Genomic DNA, 18,369 nt, shown 5'->3' with positions numbered 1-18,369 from the left:
ATCCCTTTCAGTTTCCGCACACCCCGGAGTATGCAGAGCAAAGTCCAGGCCCTCCGCCTGGCCACAGTCCGCTCCTGATGCCAGTGGGGGCTGGAGGGGGCCGGGACTGCCTGGCGTGGCCCAGGGGGCGGTGGCCCCGGGGAAGGCCTGCACCCACCTTGCTGCGAGCTTTGTACACACTGGCGGTGGCTCCCTGCCCCAGCAGGTCCTCGGTGTGCCACAGGTAGTTTGTAGTGCTCTGCATCTCCCGCTCTTGCTGGCCGGCCACCTGCTACCTGGCAGAGCAGACCTAGGTGTCCCGGTCGCCACTGGTGATCTGTGCCCCAGGACCGCCCCAGGGAGGGACCCTTCCTGCTATCCCACAGGCAAAGGGGCAGGCGGAGTGTGAGGCAGAGAGGGTACAGTTAGGTAACCTCCCTGAAAGGAGACACAACACAGTCCTGTCCCCACAGCCCACAGCCTGTCCCACCTACAGGACAGAGGCCTGGAGAGACAAACCTCTCTTCTGCGGGTCTCAGGCAGGCTCTCGGAATCCCAGGTTCCTGACAGCAGCCTGGGAGTGTCCCAGGAAATAGAAATGGGGTTGGAGGGAAGGCCCCGGGTAGGTCGGGCCACAGAAGCCACACCACAAATCTCCAGGATTACAACACGAACCGGGCCGGCAGCCCCTCCCCACCCGCTCACAGGACCCACCACTTCCTGTTGCTGTGAGCTAACAGCTGTTCCTTGGCAGCCCGTGGGGCCAGGTCAGGGCGACTGTGGTGAGTATGTGTGTGCAGGTGAATGTGCACATATGCAGTGTGTGTGTTTGTGTGTGTGTGTGAGAGAGAGAGAGAGAGAGAGAGAGCACCAGAAGGCAGACCCCTCCCTGGGGAGGATCTGAAACCCTTGCCCCCTCCTCTTCTCTGGACTGGTTCCTCTACACCAGCCAGTTCCAGAGATGCCCAAGGCCATGCTGCCCGGAGAAAGCAGCCCGTGTTGGTCTTTGGGGGTGACCGGACATGGCGCCTGGAGGAGAGTCACGGGTTACTTTGTGTGGAGAAGCTAACGGCAAGGCCGGCAGTTGGAACCCACCAGCGGGAGGAAGATGAAGCTGTCTGCTCCTGTCGGGAGCTCTCAACTCCAGACTCAGGGGGTTTGGGGAGAAGCCTGGCTCAGCCGCTGCCCCTAAGGACGCTGGGCAAAGGCTGGGCTGGTCAGGGACTTCTTGCTCTCACACAGGGGCTCCTGCGCTGAGTGGTCTCCTTGACAGCTTTTCTGAAACAAGCCAATCCCTGGAGCCAGAGGCCACACCATGTACCGGTGCTTCCAATGTACCGACGGGGCTGCGGTGCTGGCAGCCCCCCACCCCCCAAGATGATGTAGACTCTAGCACAGTGGTTCTCAACCTGGGGGTCACGACCCCTTTGGGGGTTGAATGACCCTTTCACAGGGGTTGCCTGATTCATAACAGTAACAACATTACTGTGATGAAGTAGCAACGAGAATAATTTTATGGTTGGTGGGTCACCACTACATGAGGAACTGTATGAAAGGGTCGAGGCATCAGGAAGGTTGAGAATCACTGTCCTAGCAGCTCAGCAGGGAGGAATTATGAGGGGGGTGTGGTGGAGGGGTGAGGCTGAGAACAGGCAAAGGGCCCCGCCCGGGGTGCTGGGGTGCAGTGGCCCCTCCCCCACCTTCACAATCCTGCCCTAGCTGTCTTCAACAGGGGCTTCAAGGGTTGGGGTCTCAAGACCCCAGGGTCCGGGGCAGGGTGGTTCAAAGGCATAGCCCCAGAGGGGAGGGTGTCTTGGCCCGCGGGGCTGTGTGGGCATGTCCTCTGCAGCCCAGCCCAGCCCAGGGAAGGAGACTGGATGGACGGGTGTTGGAGACCAGCTAGCCAGAGCCAGCTGCCCACTCTGCCTCCCACAGCCTCCTGGGCGGCGCAGCCGGCACTCACCTCCGGCTCCCAGGCACTCGATCAGGCACACACCGTTCTGTTCTCAGCGAGGGTGTCCCTTGCTCTCTGTAGGTGGCAAGTCCAGGGGTAGAGCCACACCGGAAAGAGGGGGGCGGATGAGAGGCACCCCTCTGTAGGCTGCTGTTGGAGTCTCTACCTCCATCAGAGGCCTCAGGCCCCAGTCCTTTAACCCTTTCCTGTTTGTCACCTTCGCCACAGAGCTGGGGGTTTCCAGCCTCGTTCCCCAGCGGCTGGCTCCCTGGCTGTTCCTGGAGCTCCCATCCCCGGCCAGGGAGAGAGACAAAGCCTGGCTTTCCTGGGAAGGGAGAGTGGGGGCCCAGCTCCCCTGTATGCCACACCCTCCTGCCCCTCACTGGCTTCTACGCGTCCTTCCTAGGGTGATGGGGTGCAGGCACCCTGGGGCCTCCAGCAGCAGACACGGGGAGGGGCGCTGGTCCGGAGAGCCACTGCTGACACCCTGCACCCAGCTGAGGGCCACCCTGCTGTTGTCGCCCCACCCTTCCCCTTGCCACAGGGTTTCCTTAGTCCACGATGATCCCCCACTCACCCCATCTCCGTGCCGGGAATGAGCCGGTGGGAATGGTTGGGCCTCCCACAGGCTTCAGGGTTTGCTGGCACGTGTGGGCAGAGCCCAGAGCATTCTGGTGGCCTTGGGGCCCAGAGACCTGCAGGCCCGGCCACTTGCGGTGGCCTTGTGCTGCTGCCAGCTGGCTGCCAGACACCCAGCCCAGCTCTGCCTTCAGCTCCCTGCCGCCTCCTCCCACACTTCCTGACTTCCTTCTGTCCCTCTCTTAAAGAGACAGGCAGCCTGGCCACCACCGGCCCCCCAGCAGGAAGGAGAAGGGGGGCCCTCAAGACCTGTAAGCGGGTGATAGGGCCCGAGTCTGAGCCACAGAGAGGCCAGGAGCTGAGCCCCGGAGGGCTGTGGCTGGCCACCAGGTGCTGCCTGGGCATCTCCCTCCGTTCATGGGGCAGGGAAGTGTAGGCTCTGCCCGTCAACTGAGCAGGTTGGGCCAGTTAATCGAATGGGGAGCTGCCAGGGAAGGCCAGTGCCCACACTGGAGCCTGGAGCCGGAGGCCCCCCCCCCACCCCCCAGGACCAGGGCTTCAGCCTGGCCACACCCAGGAGGAATGGGGCTGGACTCACTTCCCAGGGAGCCTCCAGAGGCCCCGGGGAGGGCCCGGGTGCAGTGGCACATGCTCTCAGCTGGTTTCTCTTTCACGGCATGAGGCTCGGCACTGACTTGTCCCTGGGCTGTGTGGGGGCCGTGAAACAGTGGGTGCCAGTCCACCTGGCAGACCAAGCTCCGCGCCAGCAGGCCGACCCCAACTCACTGCAACCCTCTCGGACAGGGTGAAACAGCTCCCGTGTGTTTCTAAGGTGCCAACCCTTCACAGCAGCGGAAAGCCTCATCTTTCCCCAAGAAAGAAGCGGCTGGTGGTTTTGAACTGCTGACCTTGCGGTTAGCAGCCTGACGTGTACCCACTATGCCACCAGGGCTCCCTGGAGACACCTGGGGCCCTGGACAATGGTGTACACACAGGCCCTGAGGCCTACTCACAGTTAGTAACCTGCCCATGATCCCCAGAGACCCCAAATCCAACCTCCTAAGGGGCTGGAGCGGCCTTCGCCGTTCTGGCCAGCTCCGAGGTGGCAGCTGGGTAGGAAATGGTTAAAACCAGGAAATTCCATATTTCTACTGAATGTTGGGACTTTCCCAGGGCCACACCTGGTGGTTTCCTCCGCCTGCCCCACCCCAACCACAGTGACAGCCCAACAAGAGGGAGGCTGAACATGCTGTGCTCAGATAGCACCTGCTGATAACGCGGGCACTAAGGCCCGCTGCTGCATCCTGCCCAAGCGGGCAGCCTGGCCGTTTCTCACCATGACTGTGGGCAGCAGCCTGGGTCCTCAGTCTCCACCCCAGGCCCCCAGCTTCCCCCTCCCTGGCACAGTGTACTTCCTAGGCATTTGCGCGAGTCCCAGGCCAACCACACCCGACGCCGCTAGCTGCTCAAAAGCAGCTTGGACCCACTAGCCTCACCACTGGGGCAAGATGAGACCGTCGGCTCCCCTAGAGAGTGAGTCTGGGACCCTGTCCTAGAGGGTCTCCGCGGCTCAATGGCAAGAGTGCCGTGTTAGGTAGGGTGGCTGTGCCACCAGCCTGGCTCCAGTGACTACCAGGAGCACAGACCTCTGCTGGCCCACGGGGAACCAGCAGCTTTGGAGAGAAATCAACCTCGCTCAGTGTTAGGCTTGCCAGGTGGCACCCCAGGTTAAACGCTGGAATGCCATTTAAAAGGTGGGCAGTTTGAACCCACCCAGAGGCCCCTTGCGAGGCAGGCCTGGCCTTGGAGACCACCTGGACGGGTCCTGCTCCTTACCTCAGGGGGCCCCGTTGCTGGAGGGGACTCGCTGGCAACCAGCAGCCTTGTTTTAAGCCTCCGGGGTGTTGAGGTAGTTTGTTATTGACCCATAGCCTTGCTGCGCAGTCAACGTCTGCCCATGCCTCCCTGGTGAACCTGCTCAGGCCTCACCAGCTCCCCTAAGTTCCAGTCCCCCCCCATCCTCGTCTCCCCCCCACCACCAACCCCCTGGCATTTGCATCTTCAAATGCAACAAGGGAGTAAACACACCCACTGTGCACCAGGCCCCGTGTGTTGAGCATGAAGCAGGTGCTCAGGAGCTTAGACGAATGCGCTGACGCAGCAACAGAAGACACTTCAGTACATGTCCTGTGAGGCTGCTTGGACTGCAGGATGTTTTGTCCATGCTTTATGGCTGTGGGCACTGACAGGACAGCATGGCTAGTGCTTCATTGACAGGGAGTTGGAGGTGGGGGTGGGGGGGGGGCAGGCTCCTGCAGGAAGAGGGAGCGCCGGTCAGAGGCCTTGGCATGTTTCCTGAGTGGCTCTGAGGAGTCACAGAGACATGAGTGGCCAATGAAGGGGTGCAGAAGGACCAGGCACGGGAAGAGGGGCCTCCCTGGTGGCCGAGCGCAGGAAACAGCTTGGGTTGCCTTCTACAAAGGGAGGTCTCATTGCCCTGCAGCCCCGGGTCGGAATTCCAACTCTACCACTGTGTGACCTAGGGTCTCAGGGTGACAATGAAAGTCACTCCATGGGAAGGGGTGAAGGCAGAATGTGCGGCAGTGCCTTTCCCAGTCCCTGTGTGGCCTAAGCCTGTCTCTCACCTGCCTGGTGCCTTAGAGGTACGGGTGTGGGTGTTGATGTGTAGAAGGCGGGGCATTGCGGGCCCAGGGTCTCCCAGCTGTGCTCATCAAAACAGGAAGGACTGGATAAGGTCACAGGGGCTCCTTTCCCCCTTCAGGAGTCAGCTCTGGGGGGTAGGGAGGGATAAACATTGCACCCCGACTTGCTGCTGCTCCCTGAACGATGGGCAAGGGGCCATGGGGCCGGCAGCCAGCCTGAGTGCCACCACTGCCAGCCAGTCTTTCCGTCACCCTTCTGAAGCTCCCATACCGCCCGCGCACCCCTCTCTCCCACACTCTCAGCTACGCTTCACACAGAAAGGGCGTCCATCACAGGGAATGCCTGTTTTCACACCCCATCCCTCCAGTCGGTCTTGGTTCTGCGCTGTGCTCACACCTGTGCTCTCCTGAGGTCCTGCTCCCACTCTCCGGCCCCTCCCCACATCTCCAACACCATCATCTTAAACACAGGGCCAGGACCCGGGCCCTTAGCCCTCTTGCGGCCTCCACTCAAAGCCACATTTGTTAGGAACGTTGCTTCGTTTCATTCCCTTTGACCCCCGACTGCCTCCAATCAGACCCACCGGCCCTCCTGACAGGGCCCGGCCCTCTTATCCCGCAGGCACTCAGTCGGCCCTCCCTCCTCCGCCCACTGCCGGCTGCCTCCCAGACTCCTCGCTCCTGGTGACGTCTGCCTCAGGGCTTCCTGGCCGCTCCTTCCGAGGCTGGATTTCTAGTGGCTGGACCATCTCTTTCCTATCTATACGTCCTTCCCAGGAATCGCACAGTTCAAATACATGACAGCCAGCCTCCCTGCAGTCCAGTTTAGATTTCAGCTCATGGGGACTCTACGGGACCGGGGAGAACCACCCGGGTGGGTTTCTAGACCGTAACTCTTTCCACGCGTCGCAAGTCTTTCTCCCGAGGCTCAAGCAGCTGGGGTTTCCAGCTGCCAACCCTGCAGTTAGCAGCTCAACTCAGAGCCTCTGTGACTCTGCATACGCGATACACACTGCCACCGAGTCAAGGCCGACTCACAGCGAGCCCTGTGCCTTTCCGAGAGACGCCCCGTCTTCCTCCTGCTGGCTCCTACACTTGCTTTCCGGCATCTTCTCCCTGAAGCGCCAGGTTAACCCACGGAAGAGTCCACCTCCTACTTCCCCGTGGCTGTCGAACAGGCACCTCCGCTTCAGCAGGCCAAGCAGAGCTTGGCGCTCCCCTCCCCTCGGGGACCAGCACGGGCACTGTCTTTGGTACCCTGTATGGATTTCAGAGTGCCGCTTCTTTTGCTTACCCATCACCCTCGGGTATAAAACCACCCGACAGCAAGCCTCATGTTCTGGTCTCCTGTGCAGTACTAGGTGAGTGCCGGGCGTGGAGCGCTTGTTGACTGGCCTAAGGAACGAGTCTCTGGAACGTGTGACGTGGCAAGGTGGGCAACTCGAGTTCAAGGCCACCTCACACAGTGACGGGTATGAGCATCTAGAAACCGTCATCTTACAGGGTCTCCTAAGCCCACGAGCATCCATACCGTGGGTTTCTATGGAGACGGCACTGGCCGATGTGTCTGTACGTGCTTGCTGTCAACTGGGAGTCCTCGGGGGCTGGTGATGGCGGTGCAGAAGACTCACATGCACCCTGCTAACTGAAAGGTCGGTGGTTTGAAGCCACTGAGAGGAGTCTCAGAAGGAAACCCAGCCATCGACAACCCTCAGGAGCACAGTTCTCTGCCGAGGGAGGGACCACGAGTTGGCACTGGCTCAAGGGCAACTAGCTTTGTTTTATTCATTTTCCCATTGTTACCAGTTCTGTCAACATGGAGAAGGGGATGAAGAAGCCCGGAAGGGAACAGCCTGCCTTCCCTTAGGAGTCTCAGAAGCGGCGCTCTGACCTCGGTTCACAGCACCAACTGGCTCCACCTCACAGTGTCACAGGGGGGCTCCTGGCCATCGCCACGCTCCTTGTGACCTGACTTCAGGGGGCATGAGCTCATACTCCACAGGGTGGCAGGAGCCTCCGAGTGGACTAACCGAGGGCCAGAGGCCCAGGCAAGGCAAGCCATGCCTTCAGGATGTAACCCTATGTCCGGGGAGCAAGGGCCTCAAACAGTGGCGGGACAGAAGATAAGCCAGAAAAACACCATCCACTCACTGCCCCGCAGTGGAAGCCGACTCCCAAGGAGCCTATAGGGCAGGGAGAACTGTCCCTGTGGGCTCCCGAGGGTGCCCGGAGTACAAAGTCCTGCACGTCTCTCTCTGATGGGCGGGTGGTTTCAAACTGCTGACCTTGTGGATCTTGAGGCAAAGGATGTCCAGTATACCACCAGGGCTCTTGGACAGAGGATACACCCCACAGAGAGCATGAGCAGCGTCTAGTCTGGGCCTGTCAGTGGGCGCCACAGATGGGCTCTGTTGGCACTCTTCTCTTGGAAGTGAGATCTTGGATCCGTTGCTGGGAGCAACGTTGTGGTATCCAAATGGGTCCATGAACAAATAAGGGTATGCCCAAGGGGCATTTTAAGTTGTCCCCCGCCAACAATTCCAGCTGGGGATTCCTCCTGCAATAGACATCTCAAGAGGAGAAAGCATCCCTGAAGGCCCCTGCAGCCCTGCCCTGTCTGAACACCGCCCACAGCACAGGCAGGACCTCCTCCTCTCCACAGCAGGGCCTGCCTTGCACAGAATGCAGGGCATTGGTTGGTTGTACAAGACACAAAACCTTCAGCCAGCCTGGGTCGTAGCTGACAAAGCACTTCTAATCCCTCTCCTCCACTAGGGGAACCGAAAACTAGAGAGGGCAGGGGAGGTGGATTCCTGTGAGGGAGATGGTTCTCATGGCAACAGACCGCCCAATGGGGTGAGGGAGACTTTCTTCAAACCCTCCGGCTTCCACATATAGGAATAGAGTGAGGAGTGGGGAAACAGGAATGCGAGAGGTGGGGAAGGCATGGTAGCTGCCTCAGGAGGCTCAGGCATCATCCCGGGCTGGCCGGCCGGCAGTGTCTCCTCCTGTTGTTGTGTGCAAGGTCCTTGTTGTGTACAGGGTCCTCAGCAGCTGGTGGGCAACATCCATCAACTACTCTCTGCTGGGGTGGGAAGGGAGAAGGTGGTTGGCTCCTGGAGCCCCCTCCTTTCTCCCTCTGTTGCCAGGCAGGGTTCAGTTAGAGCGGATGAAGCGACACCCTTCCCCGGCAGCTGGACTCGGGCCTCGGCGACCGCAGGGAATGGGCTGGGGCATGAACGGCGGCACGGAAACCTAAAAATGTATTTTATTTTGAAGTTGTGCTTTGGATTTTCCCCAATCCGACATCTGTTAAGTGACAGTCTCAGGTTCATACAAAGCATCTCCAAGCATACATACAATATTCCAGTTTTCAACACTATGTTTAAGGAATATACCATGTTACACAAACGTGACATACAAGTCGGACGCCACAACATTGCAATTCCCTGCAAGATCTACACTTCTTTTCGGAACAGGCAGTGCGTGCACCAGCCCTCCGGGGGTCTGCACGTCCGGGTGCTGGTGTTCGCTCTCTTCTCCTTGGGGGGAACCAGGGTGCCCTGAGGAGGTTGGCCGAGACCAGGGTTTCCAGTTGACAGGCTGCTGGCTGCAAACCCCTCTGTTTTCCACCTTGAGATGCTGGTAGCCCCTCTCTCCACTCCTCCCCTGCAAGGACTGGCCCATCAGAGTTCACAGCAGGAAGAGGGTCCCTGCTGTGGAAGAGGGGCAGAGCAGGGCTCTGGGACATGTCTCGCTGGCCTAGGCAAACGTAACGGAGATGGGCTGGTCTCTCTCAGCCCGGGGAGCGGGCTCCTGGCTTGTCAGTGTAAAATGACAGTGCGTGACCTCAACCCCAGCTGATTGCAGTGAGCGTGCTGGAGAGGAGGGTCCCTGGGCCTCGTGACAGGACCACCTCACAGGGGTCAAGAGTGCCAGCAATGGGGAAGACCACTCAGCACCCGGGCCAGGGGCTAAGACTTGGTTTGTTGAGGAGGCTGGGGGTCCATGACACAAACCAGCAGGCGGGCACTGACTGGGGAGAGGGCGAACACAAGCCACCTGTGAGGACGGAACAGAAACAAGGGCAGCTCCTCAACTTCGTCGTTAGGGTGCGCTTTGGGGCTGCCGCGAGCACCAAGCTAACAGGCGGATGACGAGGAGCGGAAGGTGAAGGGCCTGGTTTTGTCTTTGGCTGAGGCCAGAGATCGCTGGCGACAGCAGTCCCCACGTAAGCCGAGGACAGCGCAGGGCAGGCCACTAGACCCAAGGACTCAAAGGCGGCGGGCGGGCAGGCTCACTCTGTGCAGGATGCCTCAGCTCTCCCTCCAGCTCTTGAGCTGGACCCCTCACCCCAGGAGCTGCAGAACACCTTCTCATTCCAGAGCCCAGAGCTCCTGTCACCTGCACAGAGTGGAAAGCTACCGCCTTCCAGAGAGCCAGCTACCAACTTCAAAATGTTGCTTCCTAACAGATCCAAGACAATTCTGAGTTCCCTCGCAGATGGCTACCCACCAGCTCTCCTGATGGACGTGTAGTGTAGGAGACAGTGCAACCACACACGTACCTCTAGAGTCAGAAACCTGGGGCTGAGCTTCAGCTGTTGCTCAAGGCGCCGTCAGACCTGTGAGCCCGGAGAGAGGGTCTCCGTCAGGGAGATAAGAGGGGTTGGGAGGGGGCCCATCCTTTTCACCTCCGCAGGGAATCAGGAAAGCAGGCTACACGACAGCAACCATGGTCTTAGTTTCCTCAGAGTCTGGCCTTAGGAAGACTTAAGAGCTGCGGGGTCGAAACGCCCTTAGCTGGTCCTGTGTGGATGGGATCCTGCCTCTTGGATCAGAGTATGGCCTTGCTCCAAGCCCCCTCTGTCCCTAAAGAGAGGCCTTGTATAGTAACCAAACTAAAGGGCAAATTTAGAATGAGTCTGTCTGGGCAGCGATCTGGAGGTTAGCGAAGTTGATTTAATCATATATCTATATATAGGATAATGAGTTTTATGTTTTAAGTGCTAAATAATGAAGGAGAAAGGCCTACTTCTTAACCCTTTTGAAACCTGCCAGGAATAAGACACTTTGCCCTTAGAGGAGCTGGCTCTGAGCCTGTCCTGTCCAGGGAAACGGCCAGGGCCAGCACCCTGAGGAACGGCAGTCCATCCCCAAACACTGCAGAACCTCCTCGGGCAGACGGGCTGCACCGCTGGAGGAAGGGGGAGAGCAAAAGCAACCACCAGTGATGAATTCACACCGAGAGAAGACTGGGAGGAAGGTCCTAGCCCCCACAAGGCCAGGACTGCGCCCCACCTGGCTAAGACTTCATGAGAGAGAGAGATAGGGAGAGAGAGAGAGAGTTCAAAGGCTAGGCTCTCTGGCCCGGACAGGACTAGGGTTGTTAACGGAAACAGAGACCCCTGGTGGCTCTGGTGTGAACTGCCACCATAACTTACAAAGAGACCAGGGAAGGCTACACATGCCGGACTAGAAAAGCCTACGTGAGTGTGTACACGTGTGTGTACATAAATGTGTGTGTGTGTGTGTGTGTGTGTGTGTAAAACAAAGAATGGACTATATGTGATTCTCTATAATCAGTACCCAAGACAAGATGCCACTGGGAGGCGGATGTCAACAGCCAACCATCTGGTCAAAGCGTCCATACCCCCGGGGTACTGGGACGGCAGCCCCTGGCTTCACAACTGGCCGGGCCAGATTTCACAGTGACCTGACGACGGATGAATGAGGTCTATCTCTGGCTGGTCTAAGGGCGGCGGCGTTGCAGCTGGCTGCATGACCACGGCGGCAGGGAAGCAGAGGGTGTTGGGTGGGAAGGGAAGGGCGGCGTTCACAAGGGCGTCATTCTCAGGGTTTGGGGTGATAGGAAGGCTAATTCCTGCAAGAACAACTTAGAATCTAATTTTCAACTGAACTGCAGTCCCCAAGCTAGTTAAATAGGAAGGTTTTAATAACAGTCTCCAGTCCCTACAGTCCCCCTATCTAGAAGAATTAAATTAGACCCATCAGACTGTACAGGACTTGTCAGGGGGCTGTGGGGAGGCTGGTGAGTTGGCAGCGGGGCCAGTGGTGCTTGCTTTGGGGAAGACGACGGGCTTGGGGCGGGTGGCTGGCGGTTTGAGGGGGGCTGCCATCTTGATAGGCTTGACAGGCCGGAAGGCGCAGGCGATGTCACCCGCTGTGCTGGCGCTGCGCTGGAAGGCGGGCTCGGGGTCCTTGAGGAGCTGGGTGTGCAGGGGGCTGGAGGGCTCCGAGGTGGGGGCCACCACGGGGGAGGTCTTGAGGGGCTCCAGGGTGTCCAGAACCACGTCCGGAGTGTGCTTGACACTGCTCTGCCGTTCTAGCTCCCGCAGCTCATTCAGGGCAGAGTTCATGGTCGCCTCGATATCCTGCAACACAGGGCGGGGAGGAGGTGAGGCCCCTGCAGGGCCCTGCCCCCAGGGTCCCATCATGAAGACATCCACGACCAGGCATGCCCAGACTACTGGAGTTGGCTGAGGCCGTGAACATATGAATGACTTGAGTGGGAGGCGCAGGGGGACAGAGGACTTTCATGGTCATGTTTTCTGTGAACTTGAGGACGAGCAGTACCGCTGCAGTGCTATCAAGTCGACCGGCTCACGATGGCCGACAGGGCAGGGCTGGCCCCGCTGGTGGCTGAGACTGGGGTCTTTACAGGGCCAGGTGGCCAGTCTTTTCTCTCGCTGTGTGGCTGGTGGGTTTGAACTGCCACTGCACCCCTGGCGTGGCTCAGGAGGCACAGTAGTTATTTTTATGAGTCCTCATACAGAAACATTCGTGGGTGGAACAACATCCAACCTGGTGGGGAGGGGGCAGTAGGGGGCCTGGGGCCGGTGATGCACACACGGACTCGTTACCAGCCCTTCCTCAGCTGATGACGTCTGAAAGGGCAACCAGTACTTCCTGAGCAGCAGCTGAGGAGAAGCATACAATCGTTCCTTCTCGGGGGTTTGAGGGCTGAAGGGGAAGGGGTGAGCTTTTTCTGAGGGGCGGAGGGAAGGTTCCATCCACCAGTCTCAGGACGTATCAGGAAGCCCACCCCTATCAAGTCATGATGAAGTCATTCCTTCTACCCTTCACCATGGGAGAGAGAGGACCAGAGAGTGACCAGGAGGGAGCCAGAGCCCACACAGGCGAATCACCCTCTTCCCGTCACAGTGAGCACTCCACAGCAGTCTTACTTAGCTCAGGGGCTCAAGGGAGAACCAGGGAGCCTTTGTATGCAAGCCAACTGCTTCTCAGAGGCCTCCCAGCTCTCCTCTCCCTGCCCACTACTGGGTGTCTGGCACCCCAGGGCACTGGTTGGCGCCTCCCTCAGAATCAGGCTCACACTGAGATCGCATGCCCCAGAGGTCCCTGGGGAAGGTGGCAGTAGCTCCACCCCACCTGTTACTGCAAGGTTCTCCAACCTTAATGCCCAGGAAGCATGGCCTCTTGTCCTTGGCCCCACTGTGCATGGGAGCCTGGCCACACACATCTTCTGACCCTGCCGTTAGCACCTGGCCAAAGGGAGCTGGGAGGAGTCCCCTGGTGCAAGGCAGCCTGCGCTGCCACCGAGAGAAGAGGCCCAGAAACAGAAGGCTAGCAAAGCAAGCCAGACCTGTCGAGCCCACAGCTCAGCGCTGTGCTTGTAGGCACAGCTCCCTTAAGCAGAGCGCCACAACTAAGCCAGCGAAGACCACACTCAGCAGCCTGTCGCCCCTTGAAGCCAGTGGGTGGGTGGGAGGGAGAGACAGATTCTCAACTCCATTGAGCCGTGAGGACTAGCCCCTCGTGCCTACCTGGTCTAGTGAAAGTTATAGAGTTGGGAGAGGCGTCTGAATGAACTGCTTGGAGTGGCCCCGGAAGTTGAAGTTTTAGAAGCCGGGTTGGGTCTCTAACGTGTTGTGGAAAACAGAGAGTTGTCAGTGTGGCGCATATCCAGACAGAGGAGGCTGTCAGCAAGGGGCTTGGCTCATCTCCACAGCCCTGGGAGTGCAGCTGGAAATGCTGCCGGTTCCAGCCAGATCGCTGCCTGCCCGCTTGCCTCCTCACCAGGGGCCCAGAGGTGAGGCCCAAGTGTGGCCTCAACCTTCGGGCAGCTTCCATGAGGTCCACTGGGGCCTCAACCCTCAACACATGGGTTATAAAGATGACATGGACTTCACCCAGATCCTGTATCTGTAAGGACTGGCTTGGAAAATACAAAGTCTTAGATGAAGGCCAGAGTGTGAGCAAGAAGCCCGGATTCCTCTATTCTGTCTTCCAGTTACTTTGGGGAAAGCAGTCTTGGCTGCCCCAGCTGTCCAACAGGCCGCTCCTGTCCATGTCCCGGGATACCTCACATGGGCTGCACTAAGCAGGGAGACCAGGGTGGACTCATGCGAGCTGTCTGTTCAGGAGCCCCCGTTACCTGTGCAATGACCTCTGGGTCCATGGGCCGGTGATTATTGAAGCTCTTTGACCTTCCTGCCGTCACTGTCTTCCGGATCTGTGGACTGTCCAGCCGGTTCTTCAGGGATGAGTGGCGGCTGATGGAGTTGAGGCTCCCGTGCCCGGTGACGGAGCACTTATCCGGCCCTTCCTTGGGGAGGCTCTGGCTCATGATGGGCTGGGAGGATGGGCGGCAGCTAGCCCCCACCCCCGGGGAGGAAGAGTCAGTCAGCCCGTGGCCCTCACTCCGAAATGTTTTCCGGATGCTCCCAGGCTCTGGACGCTTCCTCTGCCTTCAATCACAAACAGAAGGGCAGTATGGTCAGGGAGCCCTGCTCTGAGGAAGCTAGGACCAGGGAGAGAGGGGCAGGCGGCTCGCACACCCCAGTTTCCGGAAAGAGAGACCCAGAGCACGTGTCACCTTCTCAGGTTCACCTTCCGTGGTCTCTGTGTGTCTACTCCCAGCCCCCAGCCCCCGCAGACTGGACAGAGGAGGAAAGGACACTTACTTGGCGGCTGTGAGTTTTGACCTCTCCAGGTGTAAGGCGCTGCCAGAAAGAAGCACGGATTAAGTGAGAGTTTAAGGAGCGTCTCAGAGCAAGGCGCCACCCGTCACCTGCTTCCAAGAGAAACCAAAGGGCCCAGGCAGGAGGGTGCTCACCATCACCAAGGAGGTGGAGGCGGGTAGAAGAGAAGGTCGAACTCTCCTCCCGGACTTTAGCCGTGTCTCCAGGTCCGACCCAGTGAGCCTGCACTCACTCTGGGCTCTGCTAAGAGCCTGCTGTGCTTGTGCTGCCGGCATGGGTCTGCCTGGGTCAAGTGGGCGCATCTTCTTGGGGCAAAACGCACATTCCCATCCTAATACATTCTAAGTCACCCTGTCCTGGGTGACACCTGGCTCTGGGTGACACCCAAGGCTCTCGTACAGAGGGGCTTGGTCCTTCCGGGGAAGGGCGGGGGTGCTCTAGTGATACAGCGGCTGCGGCTGCTGTGGGGTGAATGTCACGCTCGGTTGGGAGTAGATTTCAAAGGTCTGCATGGAAGAAGCAATGGAACTCCTGTTTTGAGATGGCAGCTCTGCCCTGGAAGCTGTTCCGAGACTGGGACTGAGCCTGGGGGAGGGAGTGGGGCCACGCGTGAGCAGGAGGCGCAGGGGCAGCGTTCCTGGACTGCCCTCACCCGGGGTGTGGCCCAGGCCCTCCTCATCTCCTCATGCGACAACTCCACAGCGTGCATTCTCGGCAGTTTAGACTTTGTGGGCCAGCCTTCCTTACATGGAAAAGGACATCCCAGCGTCTTACAGGACCAGCCGAAACCACCTCTCCGTGCCTGCCCACTTGCCCAGGTCCACTCACTCCAGTCTCTGGCAGGTTCACTCCGTCACTTCCTCCTCTCTTCTCCCGGGACACGGACGGCACCTGCACACCTGACTCGCCAGCCAGGCTCGGTTCAAAGCTCTGAGACCACACGACATGGCTTAGCCATCTCTGAACAGTCAGCATTGGTGCTTGGCATACAGCAGGCGCTTAATGACAGTGCGGGGCTGAAAGGAAACGCACACCCTCGCTGCTGTGTGCCGATTTCCTTTGTCCACTGGAGGGTGGCTGGCTCACAAAGCTAACGCTGTGGAGGGGGCCTGGCCCTGCCGGCCCCAGGGAGGGAACCACAAGGGGACTTCCTGCTTCAGGGAACTCTCTGTCTGGCGGGGGTGGGACCTGAGTGTGGAAGGACAGAGGCGCAACTCACAAGGCACTTAACTCAGCCCTGGATAACTTGGTGGGCACAGAAAGGCCAGCCCAAAGTTGTTCAGCTTTGGCCTGAACTGGAGACAGAACTTGGTACCTTCGGGAGTGGAGGGCAGCTGAAGGAGCTTGGAGAGGGCAGATGGAGATGGGGTGGGGGACAATATTCCTGTGGGCAGTCCTGCCGCTGAGGGCTCGTGGTCGGCCTGCTCACTCGGTCCGAAGAGGCTGTGCAGTGAAGGCGCCTGTCTCCCATGAGCCCCCGCTCAAGAATCCTGCCACCCCCAAGCAAGGAGTTCAGGGAACCACCTTGACGCCCCCGTGTCCACTTGTGGGCAGGTGGTCTCACCTATCTCTCTCTCTCCACCTCCTCTGTACAAACGCCTTCCACTAGATGACGGCTTCCAGGCACGCACCTCGGGCCTTGTCTAACTCTCCCTCCACCAACCGTGCCTTGGTTTCTGGATTAATTACAGGCTTCGGTGCTTGTGATTATAGGCTTATAATTAACATAGACTTGTAAATAGGGGGGGGGGCGAAATGTGATCAGCCTACAGTTACTTTTTATTAGCTTGCCCTCCCGGCAGAAATCAAATTCTCAATGAAAAAAAAAGTTCTTTTTCGAGGTTTGCCTTAACTGATGGTGTGGAGCTGCTAACCACAGGCCAGCAGCTTGACCCGCTGCCCTGCTCTGTGGGTGGAGAGAGGAGTTTCCTATGGCACAGAGTCACGGTTTCTGAAACCCGAGGGGCAGTCTGCCTCTGTCCTACGGGGGCTGGCGAGCCAGGCATGGACTCTGAGGCAGTGAGCTGAGCAGACTCCACCAACTGCAGGGTGGGAAGGATGGGAGACCACTGCGAGCCCACCATGCCCCCTGCTACCATGCCCCCTGCTACCGCCTGGTTGGAAAAAAGCCAAGAGATCCGGGCGACCTGGTGCAGTTTAGAAACAACAAGCATCTTTTATTCCCCTTCCTGTTTCAGTGTCCAGAGGCTACAGTTAACGGGTTTCCAAGGTGCAAATCATGTCACTCCTCCAAAGCCGGAGGGGAAGGGGCTGTACAGCATCTCCAATCCACATTCATCAGAGCGCCCTGGGGCGTCATCTGCTGGCAGTGGGCCAAGTCTCAGGGTCTGGCGGAAAGAGGTCTGTAGGCTCTGGGACTTGGTGTCTGGTCCCTTGAGATGAGATTAGCTCTCCAATAACCTGAGCATCCCTAGGGGTGGGCAGTGGCACACAGGCCTGGGTCCCTGGAGACAGCCAGGGTGGGTGTGTGGCGGGGAGCAAGCCCATGTGCTGTTCAAAGCCACAGTGCAAGCTGGCGGTCGGCTAGAGCCTGGCAGGCGGTAGTGGGGATCGGCAGAGGAGCTGCATCAGGCATGATGCTACACATGGCGGAAGCAACAGGACCAAACACCAGGAGGACACATCTTCCCGCCGCGCACAGAGCTCCAGAAGCTCAGCCTACCGTGGGGACACAGTGATATCCTTTCCCCAGGAGTGGCCACAGGATGGGGGAGAAGCAGACCGCAGGGTCAAAATAACTGCCCCCTATTAACAGGACTGCGGGAGCGAGAGGTGGCAGCTGTTCTTGTAAAAATGCACTGCTTCAGACAGCCTACGGGGCAGTCCTACTCTGTCCTATGGGGTTGCTCTGCGGCAGCACCGGCGGGCTGCCAGAGGGCTCCTTTCTTCTTTCTTGGTTGGGGCGAACAGCAGTCTCGTGGAAGACGCCTGAGACCGCGGGCCTCTGGGCAGGTGAGACTCCGAGGTGAGCAAGAGCTGGGAGGGGAGCCCCTCTGAGGGACAGCACAGAGCCGAGTGGCACAGAGTTTTGGCCAGCGCTTCAGCTGTGAAGACTGCCCGGAAGATGGGCATGGACAGACAGGCTGACACAGAGAAGAACCCCTCACAGCATGGTGGCAGCTAGCTGAAGGCCTGTACCTGCCAATGAAGCCTGCAGCAGCTTCCTCAGCCCTACCGGCCCGCGTCAGCGGCGCACACACGGACGCATGCATGCACACGGACGGTGAGGGCGGGGAGCTGGGTGTCCTGAGTGCAGCAGAGACACGGGGGGCAGGGTGGGAGAGGGGTGGTAGTGGGGGCGGTTAGGCCAGAGTGGCAAGTCATTCGAGGAGCAGAGAATGAAAAGCAGCGCTTACTTGTTGATGTTTGCAAGATAGATATCGGCTACATGACCCCCACTGGGACAGCTGGCCCCCGCTCTGGCTGTCACCTTTTCTTCAGGTGGCTCAGAAATGACCTCAATCTCAGACTTGGGGCTGGACCTCTCCACGACACCGTCCTCGCTGGGGGAGAAGGGGTGGGCAGGCAGGGGGAGGGAAAACAACACAACACAAAAAGCAGTGTTAAACCGGCAAGATGGCCCCCCGACACACACACATGCGTACACACACAACCCCGCGTGGCTCTGAGGCAGCGGCGTTGCCGGGCTGGGCTGGCTCTGCGAGCAGAGAGGCAAGGGGACCTCAGGGCCTTTAAACAGAAATAAATAATGCAGCCGGGCCCTGCAGGCTCCTTGGGGGGGCGAGTGTGTGGGGGGTGGAAGCCTGGCTAGGAGCCACCTGGACAGGAGGCCTCTGCTCTCTCCTGGGCGGCTGTGGGGGGCTGGGGTGGGGGACTCCTGGAGGAGCGGAGGCAAGTCCAAGCTGCCGTTTATCTGCTGAGGTCCTGAGTGCTCCCCGCTAAGGACTGTGGCGGCCCGGAGAGGCCGGCGCTGAGGCAGGACACTGCCACGCTCGGTTGTGGGGCCTCGGCCCTCTGAGAGCTTCTGAGCCTCCCGTCTCCACTGCTCTCCCGGCCCGGGGCTACTGATGACACAGAAGGCCATCGCTGCTCCCCCACAGCTGCGCGCCTCTCCATCCCAGAGTGATGTCACAACGCTAACTGCGGGCGGCTGTCCTCTCCGAGCTCAGGTGGCCACTGGGTTTGCGATGTTCTCAACAGAGTGGGGGGGTTCCCCTGCAGGAGGAGCAGGGAGAGGCGGGGAGGGC

General features: G+C 59.2%; 2 protein-coding genes across 10 annotated transcripts in view; both read right to left on the bottom strand.

Moving 5' to 3' along the window:
* Nucleotides 1-2,631, bottom strand: part of IKBKE (inhibitor of nuclear factor kappa B kinase subunit epsilon) — a 27,153-nt gene extending 24,522 nt beyond the window's left edge. For 2 of the 3 annotated variants that reach the window (XM_045298021.1, XM_045298023.1), the window contains exons 1-3: nt 2,511-2,631; nt 1,943-2,008; nt 158-275 (exon numbers count right to left, since the gene is read on the bottom strand). In XM_045298021.1, the coding sequence (XP_045153956.1) occupies nt 158-244 (87 nt within the window). In that variant the 5' untranslated portion in view covers nt 245-275; nt 1,943-2,008; nt 2,511-2,631. Of the gene's footprint in view, nt 1-157; nt 276-498; nt 1,337-1,942; nt 2,009-2,510 lie in introns of those variants that run through there. The other variant, XM_045298022.1, reaches the window with a different exon arrangement.
* Nucleotides 2,632-8,427: 5,796 nt separating this feature from the next.
* SRGAP2 (SLIT-ROBO Rho GTPase activating protein 2) overlaps nt 8,428-18,369 on the bottom strand; it is a 277,777-nt gene continuing 267,835 nt past the window's right edge. For 2 of the 7 annotated variants that reach the window (XM_030887788.2, XM_045298319.1), the window contains exons 21-24: nt 17,518-17,664; nt 14,123-14,161; nt 13,594-13,906; nt 8,428-11,569 (exon numbers count right to left, since the gene is read on the bottom strand). In XM_030887788.2, the coding sequence (XP_030743648.1) occupies nt 11,186-11,569; nt 13,594-13,906; nt 14,123-14,161; nt 17,518-17,664 (883 nt within the window). In that variant the 3' untranslated portion in view covers nt 8,428-11,185. The other 5 variants (XM_004699842.3, XM_004699843.3, XM_045298320.1 and 2 more) reach the window with 4 other exon arrangements.

The sequence above is a fragment of the Echinops telfairi genome, unplaced genomic scaffold, assembly GCF_000313985.2.
Source record: "Echinops telfairi isolate 266 unplaced genomic scaffold, ASM31398v2 ScPeMD7_7424;HRSCAF=8462, whole genome shotgun sequence".
Lineage (NCBI taxonomy): Eukaryota > Metazoa > Chordata > Mammalia > Afrosoricida > Tenrecidae > Echinops > Echinops telfairi.
This window is presented reverse-complemented; position numbering and strand designations above follow the sequence as displayed.